We start from the raw sequence: 9940 nt of genomic DNA on the forward strand, positions 1-9940 counted from the left end.
TTAGAAAAATGTAAAAAATAAAAATAATCCCACCTACTGAGAATAGTGATCAATGTCAGCCTAGTTGGCATAAAAACAAACATCGTTTTCAAAAGACCATTCCTCCAAAAATTCTTTGCACGCCTTCCTTGTCCAACTCCTGTTTGATTTGTGTATTTACCGGGAATTGAAAATTGGCCATCAGCAAAAGCGTGGCTGAACATTAGCTATGGCAAGAATTCCCTTAGGGTGGATTGATCTATGGAACATTGACTTTGGCATCTAAGATGGAGACAAGGTCCAGCGGGCATGCGTGACTACAAAGACGAGTGCTCACACGGGTCGGTTGCATTCCCGCTCGGCGATCTTGATGCCGCCGCCGCACGTCCGAGAGCAGGTACCGAAAGGGCTCCAAACTCCCCACGCGCCCTCCACAGGTGTGGCGTCATGCTCTTTGGTTATACACAGCCCGTGTTTGCAGTGCTGCATTAGGAGAGGAAGGTAAACAGGTTTTGGAAAGGAAAAAGAAAGCGGGAGGAAAGAACAGCAATAAAACGTTAGAGGAAACCAAAGACAGAGAAAGCAAAGGCACACGAAATAATTTTCTTAGATTAGCCCAAACAGCTGCCCGGCTGCTCTTTGATGCTAATCTGAAAGAAATTATACAGTGAAATATTTCATCTCTGCATCTGTCTGACTAGAAGAAATGTCAAACAAGTCAATGAACATCTCAGCTCATAACCGCAGGATAATCACGCACGATAGGACAAATGTGGTGTAAGAATTTAGTGTGGTCAGCATAAGTTCAACTATGCGTGTGTTTGTCTAGGACATTTAGACCAAATGCCTCCTTCATGTCCTCTCATTACTAATGGAAGGATGTGAGGTGGATCATTAAAGCTGGGTGAGAATTTTGCAACGACTCCCCATACAGATTGTCTTCACGCCTAAGGTGAGTCAGGCAAACACGAATCTACCCTTCTTCTTTAATGCGGACTGTTTATGCACTTGACTATAAAAAAATCATTCTTAATCCCCTAATGAAATTGAATACATATTTTTTTCAGATTTAATGAACATTTGCCATTATTTATTGATCTCATTTACCTTTCCTGGGGAGCAATCAGTGCCGTCAGCCCACGGCATGTGTTGTGTCCTGCAGCCCCTCTGGGCGCCCTCCGGGCTGGTGCACCACAACCTTCGACATTGGGTCTGACAACACACAAATTAAACACCACTAAATATTCTGTCAGATACTTGGCATCTTCTCCTCGTTTCGACAACATCGCTCTTGACAATCGACTTACCATATAAGGGCACACCTGTGTTCCTGGCCCAAATATTAATTCACACTGTTTGTTGACATTGTATACCCATCCAGGCAGCTGCTGCGAAAGATCGTATGGCCGAGAAACGGGCTCGTCGAGCAAGCACTCGCCATAGCCTGTGCTATTAAGAAATGAAAATAAAATGACTTCAAAGAAAAAAAAAAGGAAAACAAAAGACAGAAACAGACACACACACAAAAAAAAGAACAGCACATGTTTATAAACACATCTCTGGCTATATTCCATTCCATTAGCACAGTAGAATAAGCTAGTTGAAAGTTGTGTAAGACATTTTGGACAGTTGCCGGATACTATTCTGTTTACGTTTCCTAAAGAGCTGATCTTTTTTTTTTGTTAGAAGAAACAAACTGTTCTGAGGAGCCAAGGCGTTAATCAAGTGTGTCTGTGTTCCCTACACTACGCTCCCAAGTTGTTTGAGTTCTTTAGCAGCTCCTCCAAATCAGAACAAAAACAAAATCCATCTCAAACCATTCGGAGCGGTCGTGAGGATAAAGAGTGCGACATACTCAAGGAACTCTGTGATGTACTTCCTGCTGCACTTGGACCACATCCAAGGATTTGTGTTGTAGTTGAGTGTGGGAGCCATTACGTGTTGCTGGATCTTAACGCCGTCCTCCTTACATTTATTGCTGTCATCGTGAGGCATGTTGAACCTGGAAGACAGAATGCAGTGTCAGCTCAGTTCTGTTTTTAAAAAGAAAATAAATTTGGACATTTATTTGAAAATAAATGTAGACCCCCCCCCACACACACACTTTATACAGCCTCCCTCTGACAGGTACCATATAACACTGCTAAGCTGTCGCTGTGCAAGTCGTCACCGCTTGACGCGGATCAAAACGGAATTCAACAATCCCACCGTTTGTTAGTGTTTCGAAAGAGCATTTGTTAAAGATGATGGGGTCCGTAACAGTCGCCGGTGTCGTGGGCTAACAGGCCCGTGCTCAGGCTGACTCAAGACTTTGGACCAAAAAAAGAGTTTATGCACGTGGGCAAAGGTAATCATCAAAAATAACACTTGAGGAAAAAAAAGAAAGCTGTCTTCTCCTTCACATGTGACTTCCTCGAAAGTGTTAGACTACCAATACTGTGGTGGAGGAATGCTGATGAAACCTCTCACATGCGCTACTCACACGTGGCCAAGTTCATGAGCGATGGTGAACGCCGTGCTCAGGCCGTTGTCTTCGCTAATGCTGCAGCTCCTGTACGGATCACACACAGTGCCCAACTCTGCCAGTCCTGCAAAGGTTTAAGTCACTTCATTAGGTACGCCAGAACAGAGCATCACTGGGGATGTCAGCTTTGGAAAATTTTAATCACCACTGACTTTGCCAGTGATGAGAAGAAAGATTTTGTCCCTGTTTTTTCAACTTACCTAAAGTGTCACATTTGTCCCTCGCTCTGCAGATGTCTTGTCTATGAAAAAAGAAGAGAAAAGATGATTAAAAGGGAAGATCGCTATTAATAGCCTATAGTAAAAAGATCTGGGTGTGCACCTTGTAATAAGAATGGCAGTATCATGGTGTGAGTGGTGGTTATCATCCAAGACATTTTGGCCATGCTGCCAAATGCAGAAATTCTTCAAAGTGGTCTGTGCGTTAAATGAAACAAGGGGGCCATCCTAAAAAAAAAAAAAAAAAAACACAGATGCAGAAAATGCCCAGTATCTTCTTTGGCTCTGTGGATGTTAATTCTGATTATTTACCTGCTCGTTGTTTATAATGACTAACTTCACAATCACTATGTTAATTAGATTGCCAATGCTGGGGTCCTTGTAGATGGAAGACACCTGAAAGAGGGAAAAAATAACAGTTTTATTATTCAAGATAGCTCAAATTAGACTATTTTCTTTTGGGGATGGCCACCATGTGCTTTATAGCTAAGTCCTGTAAGTCATTTCAACTCTCCTTTGAGGTTTGGCGGCCCCAGACGTCTTCAAAAGATGGGATTCGCTCGAGTTACTATGTGTGATATATGCTGTGTGTGATATACCTAAACATATTTTTCAGCATTTATCAAAGCTGTCTGACAGGTACCGCTTCGAATTGCCCTTGGCTGTTTGTAATTTGTTTTTAGCCCTGCCCAAGGCTTCCCCTTTCCCTCCCACAGATCCCAAAACATCAAAGTCTATGGGAGTAGATACAAGAAATGTTCAAAATACAGTGGAAAGGAAAAGTCTACACACCCCTGTTCGAACATCAGGTTTTTGTCATCTAAACTAATAAAACTGAATTGAACTGAAATCGGCGATGTTCAGAATGAACCCATCACATTCAAACTCAAGTTTAAGGAGAGTAATATGCATCTGATTAACCCTGCATGAAGGTCATTTCACTGACATTTTTGCGGTCACAAGCCGTGGTCTGCGGAGCGCTTATTATGTACAACAAAAGAGCTGCCAACAGGCTAAAAGCTAAATTGAAGGAACTGCAGACATTTCTAGCAAGTACTGTTTGCAGAGCACGTGTGACAAGAATCTCTCGTTGTCTTTTTATGTCTGGAGTCAAAATTCATTCCAGATTCCCAGCTTGTGTATATCTTGCAAAAACATTTGCACTTACGATGGACATTAAGGTGAGGATGTAGTGCTGCAGGTTGCCTCCGTGATGGTCCACCATTTTGCTGTCGGCCACCAACATGACTTCAACAAAGCGCGGGAAGGAGAGGAAGCGCTTGGAGCGCTTGTGAGGTTTCGAGTCATCGCTGCTGCTTTCATTTGCAGTTTTTACGCCTACGCTGCTGCTGTGTGATTTGTGCAAGGAATCCCCGTTCAGGCGCTCACTTAGTAACTCCACATCACTCAATATTCCAGTCCTGGGAACAAACACTTTGTCCAAGGCCGCCCCATCTGTTGGCTTTTTCCTCAGCTTGTGCCTCTTATGCCTGTGTTTGAGTTCTAAAAAGAACAAGGGGTGAGAAATGTGTTAATAGATAGACATGGCGGGTTATACAAATAAGGCCTTCAGAATAAAGATGCTAAAACTTTCTGTCATGGTCCAGATATGTTGCTGTCTCTTTCACTTTTCTTCATTTCAGCTCAAATTGTGCTGAATGCCGCCTGCAGTGCTTTTTTTTTCCCCCTCTCAGAAGAGGGCAAAGAGTTCAGGTTAGGTAAACCTGGCAGAAGGCCATAAGAAAAGTAGCACACGCTGAAATGCACACACCAAAAGAAGACCAGTCCAATAAAGTGAGAAACCTAACATCCTCATCCTAGTGGAAAATGAGTTTAACATCACGCCGGAACGGAACTGCAGAATTCTCAGCTTGCATTGCTGAATCGAAACCAGCTACTCATAACTTCTCAACAATTGAGAATACAGGCTACCTCTGTGAAACACAAATGCTACTGAGAGTGACACCAAACATCTGGCAGACAACAAAGAAAAGATTTCAACTAGTAGTTGAAATAGGAGCAGCTGTGGGAATATCTTGCTCCTAATTGTGTTGTCATTGTCTCGCATGCAAAACCAAAGTCAGAAATCTGACAGCCATTATTCAAGGGCGGAAACAAAATAAGCCGACAACACGAATGCAATTGTTAAACTCTAATAGCTAACGTATTGACATCATGGCTTCAAATAAAGTTTGCAGATCATTATCACAGACAAGTTCTAATGCAACACAAGGACCACTCCAACAGCTGATTCAGGATCACCATGGCAACAAAAGCAAAGGTCGCAGGCTCCTCATTACAAGCAACAACGGCTTTGTGTTAATTTAAAACGAGTCCATAAGTGTTGCTTTAACTTTTTGATGATTTGACACTTTCAAGTTGGCGTGGATTTCACGAAACCGACACTGCGTCCTCATGGTAGTGGGTCGGCCCAGTTTCCTTATCATAAAGTGAGAGGAAGCCCACGAGTCAACAGGAAGTTCAAACAGTAAACTGAGATGAGATGATACAAGGGAGAACTTCCAAATGAGTCTTAATTCCTGTGTGGGACAAGCTTGCACACTGCTGTGGGTCGACTATAATGATTGCCCCACACATTGTTTGAAATTGAACAATATGTCATTTCGATCCCATAATGAGTGAATACGTTTCAATTCCACACCCAAGTGGAAAATCCACAATTCTTATTCATATTGGCTCTCCAGGAATTCTTTAGCCAGATAAGCTTTGCATGTTATGATTATGCTACAAAAACTCAACAGGCTCAGTTACTATTGTATAATCATTTCCTGATACAAGTGATTGTGAGGACTCTGGGAATGACGCAGCTGCTGACATCTGTGGGAACCCACTTAAAGGTCTGACGTGACCCGCACACACACACACGTGTGCACACACACACTTGCTTGACTCCACATGGGTCGACTGCGAGTGCCGTCATGCACACCATTACCTGTAGTGTCACAAGATGAGCTGTCCCCAGATTTCTCTTTTTCGGGTGCACTCTTCTTGTACACAATATGAGGTTTTGTGTGTTCCTCTTCATAATGTTCTCCTTGGTAGTTGTGAAGGGGCTCGACAAAATATTCCCCTTCTGGAGATCTGAAGGTACCAAACTGAGGGGGGGGGTGAAACAAAGGTTAATTTATGCTGTTTATACATACATAGTATTTAGCAAATGTTTACCTTAATAGTATTTAATTGTATCCTGCCAAGATCAAGATTTTGTCATTTCATTCAAAATATTTTTAGTAAGCACCAGTGGAATGGGGTTCATAAAGCATTTGAGAGGAATTTGCATGCACATAATAATGGTCCCAAAAGTGAAACCCATGATGGCTATCAGAGACTGTATATTGTTGTGTGTTCTTGGCGAGCGAACGTAAAGTACTTCACGATGTACAGTACTCCACATGGCACATTTAATGTAGAGGCCTGCGGTGCACTCGATAAGGTACATGCCAACACGAGCACTTTCCATGTGGTGTTCACTGACGTGCGAATGACTTGACGCTTCAGCAAGGATTAAGCAATTGTGTGTGACAAGATCCATCCGTGCATCTATGCATCCATCCATCAATCTGCTGCCTTTGGGTGAGAGGCAGGGCACATGAACCAGTCAATCAAAGGACACATAAAGACCAACAAACATTCACACCACTGCATGTTTTTGAAATGTGGGAGCAGTCCGGGGTGCTTTTTTCATCCGATTCATCGATTGATCAACAAACTCCTCGACAGATTAATCGATTATTAAAGTAAATGTTAGTTGGTGCAGTATTTGTATCGTTGTTTATCTATCTATGCCAGTATCGTACAGTGACAAGCAGAAGAATCAATGCTCTTGTGCCTGCACATTTTTCTCATGTCAATTCCATGCTTTGGCTTAATAAAGATTGGGAAACATTGCATAGGGTTGCAGCTCGGTCATGGTTTGCTTTTCCCAAGGGGAGGGTGTTATTTCCAAGACCTCCTTTGTGATCATAATTTTATTGACCATGGCCTCTCTGACAAGTATCATACAATAAATAGTTTTGGCCACTCGTGGTATTCTATGTTCAAATAATGTGCCCTCAGAGCTTTGGCAATGAATAACAAACTGTCAGGAAATGGAGCAACCCAATCTCAGCAAATGATTGAAATTGTTGAGTAGGCATTTGGGACAGAATTGGTCATTAATCGTCACTTCATCTTGGTTACTGTGTATAAATACAACTTTTAGAGGAATCCTGACTCTAAATCATTTCCTGAAAGTTTGGGAGTGGGGTTGAGCAGTGGTGACGTCAGTATCGCGCGTACTCGCGCCGTAGTGGCGTGCGTAAACGCGTCAGCGACTACTGACCACAAACCAAATAGGCAGGAGAGAAGGAGCACTTTGCGATTTGCATCTGACATTAAAAACGTGGCGCATCTGCACAGCCATTTGCTGACTTGACACTTATTGTGCTCTTATATCAGCACAGAAAAAAATTAAATCACGATTTTATATCGTGTATGTTGGTGCGCATGCCTTTGCAAAGATGGCTTACGAAAGTTAGACTTGACAGATTTTAAGACATCACTCAAAGCACACACGTGTATGATTCATGTGCTTTCAATAATAATAATAATAATAATAATAATAATAATAATAATAATAATAATAATGATTAACTCACCAGTCCGGAGCATAAACTGATAATTGCGGCGTGCTCTGATTTGGCATTTACTTGTCCTTTATAGAAGCAGTGCCTCAACTCTGTGTCCTCCTCCTCCTCCTCCACGTTATCTCCTCTAGGTACTCCAAGTATTGTCACAGTGTATAGCGGGGCGATAAATTCCGAGTCCAACGTAAGGTTGAGGTGATAGTTCTGTCCGAAAGCAGAAATCCTGTAATGGATATTTGGAGAGCCCCAGTGCTCCGTAATATTGTCGCTCTTCTCGTCCAAACTTCGCCGTTTCCTCTTGAAGTGCGCGCTGCTGGGGAACTTGTCACCGGTTCCGTCCACTCGCACCGGTGTGACAATCTCATAGGGACCAATGTCCTCTTTTACTGCACGTGTAAACACAACATAGAGGAATGTTACCCTCAAAAATACCCAAAGTGCTGCCTTCATTCATTCATTCATTCATTCATTCATTCATTCATTCATTCATTCATTCATTGGCTCCCAACTGTGCCAAAGTAAAGTATACTTAGACTATAGTCCTATTGAGAAATACTTACCTGTGCTTGGATTCAAGAGCAGTGTCCCCGTGGATGCGTCTGCCGATAATAAATCAGGGAATAGCAGGAATCCCAAGCCCCAAAAGAGCACATGCATGATTGTCCACGTTCAGAGGAGAGCGGCAGCTTGTAGCTACTCCTGTAATCTTAGTCCTAATAATAACACCAAGAATGTCAATAATAATAAGAACTATGATAAATAATCTATTCCCCCGGGCAGTCCAGCATTTCCGTCTGTGGTCCCCACGCCACATCCAACACAGTGTGTTATCCTCGACTCGCGTAGTACGGATGTTCTCTGGCCGCCGAGGTACACTGCTGCTGGGACGTGAGAGCTCCGCAAGTTCCGAGGCCAACATGCATACTGCACAGAGGGGTGGGCTGCTCCAAAAAGGTCTGCGCCGCTACAGAGTGAGCGTGTGTGTGTGTGCGCGCGCGCGCGTACTGAATGTCTGCACCAGCTCTCTCCCCCGGCGAGGGGCGGGCTCAGACAGCCAAGGTACACTTTTGCACAAGCTTCTCCCGTCAACTGGTGGTCGCGCGTCCCTTTTTGGCTCTCAGGTGCCAGCGTGCTCCACTACAGCGTGTGAGTGTTTTAATCACCAGAAGCCATGCAGGGGTGCCCATAATCACAGTGGCCCACTATAAGGAATTCTCATAAGAAATTCAAATTATGGGATAATAACTTTCTTTCAAAAGTTTGGGGTTAATCTGGTTTTAAGAATGGGAATTTGCAGCGGTGCAAAACAGTGACCATGACAGTAAAGTAGGGGCCCAAATAGAAAAATACCTGCCCTTGGGCGACTGGTGACTTAATCTTAGCACGGAGGGAGACTTAATAGTTGATGAGAGCGAGAAAATGCAAACTGGCAAGCAGCAGAGCAATATACAGTAGTGGTTTAGGGTATTAAGGAGGTGCTGCAAAAGGGATTGAGAGGGGATCATGGTAATGGCTTTATGAGCCGTAACCCCCTCGGTGGGACAATGCAGCCTGTATGGATGCCTTCATAGGTGCTTTGTTATTTGGGAGATCAAAGTGTGGGTTCTCCCGCACCATTCATGCAGCCCCCCCACTCACAGCCCTATGCAGGTGCAGTGTCTATTATCGGGATAGGCGGTATCTTCGTTCACAAGTGAAATTGATTCCATGGTCAATTGTGCCTTTGTGTTGTTAAAAAAAAAAAATCTGTTGGGGCACACTACCCGAAGTGTCACCAAATGGGTGTTTAATTTGAGATGCCACGGTTTTGACTGCCTTCTTGACTTCTATCAAGGAGTAATTATTTTTCATCTACTCGTGGATTGCAATTTTTTCTAGAAGTGATATGTCGAGGAAAATGTGTGGACTTTAAAAGTCACTCCAGTTCGCTGGCTTCCTTCCATCTTTCTCAATAGGGAAGTCATTACAGTTGTGTGTGTGTTCTCAATGGTCACCGAGGTCATCAGAGTCATCCCCCTCACTTGTGTGCAGGCTACATCATTCAGGGCAGTTATCAGCAGTGTAAACTTCACTTCCCCTCCAGATCAGATAATCGGTCCGCGGGGAACGGAAAGCTTGAATGAAGTGGCCAAACCCGGACAGGGATTTCAAACAGATACACTTTAATTGTGGAGCTCTCCAAATCTCTTTTTACTCTCTCTCAGCCCCACCCAAGCTGACGCTCTTGCCCCAGTGAACTTGTCCTAGGACAAGTTAATCTCTCTGTGCAACGAGTAACATATAACAAACCTTTTTTTCAAAAATAAATAAGAACCAACACCCCAGCACTAACTGAATTAAAAAAAAAAGCTGCATAACAACAAACTTTATCTAAAACCATCACATCCCTGTCGCAGACGGTTCTATTATCCGCCTCAAGCATGCGTGCTTGTCTGCTGTAGGTTCATGTGTGTTAAAGCATTAGCAACGTGACCGCTCACTTAATAAATCTCATCTCAACATGGCAGCAATTAGTTTCAATCCCAGCCATACAGACACATATGGCTCCCCAAAAACCTTGCAGGCATCACAGT

At 43.4% G+C, this 9940-nt stretch overlaps 1 protein-coding gene across 1 annotated transcript in view; it reads right to left on the minus strand.

Moving 5' to 3' along the window:
* Positions 1–8603, minus strand: part of adamts9 (ADAM metallopeptidase with thrombospondin type 1 motif, 9) — a 31889-nt gene extending 23286 nt beyond the window's left edge. The window contains exons 1-12 of the mRNA XM_049733113.2: positions 7928–8603; positions 7380–7753; positions 5675–5837; positions 3890–4224; positions 3034–3117; positions 2825–2949; positions 2704–2744; positions 2462–2567; positions 1835–1981; positions 1287–1428; positions 1087–1191; positions 317–462 (exon numbers count right to left, since the gene is read on the minus strand). Coding sequence (XP_049589070.1) covers positions 317–462; positions 1087–1191; positions 1287–1428; positions 1835–1981; positions 2462–2567; positions 2704–2744; positions 2825–2949; positions 3034–3117; positions 3890–4224; positions 5675–5837; positions 7380–7753; positions 7928–8024 — 1865 coding nt within the window. The 5' untranslated portion in view covers positions 8025–8603. The remainder of the gene's footprint in view (positions 1–316; positions 463–1086; positions 1192–1286; positions 1429–1834; positions 1982–2461; positions 2568–2703; positions 2745–2824; positions 2950–3033; positions 3118–3889; positions 4225–5674; positions 5838–7379; positions 7754–7927) is intronic.
* Between the last annotated feature and the right edge of the window lie 1337 nt (positions 8604–9940).

This window comes from Syngnathus scovelli, chromosome 11 (assembly GCF_024217435.2).
Source record: "Syngnathus scovelli strain Florida chromosome 11, RoL_Ssco_1.2, whole genome shotgun sequence".
Lineage (NCBI taxonomy): Eukaryota > Metazoa > Chordata > Actinopteri > Syngnathiformes > Syngnathidae > Syngnathus > Syngnathus scovelli.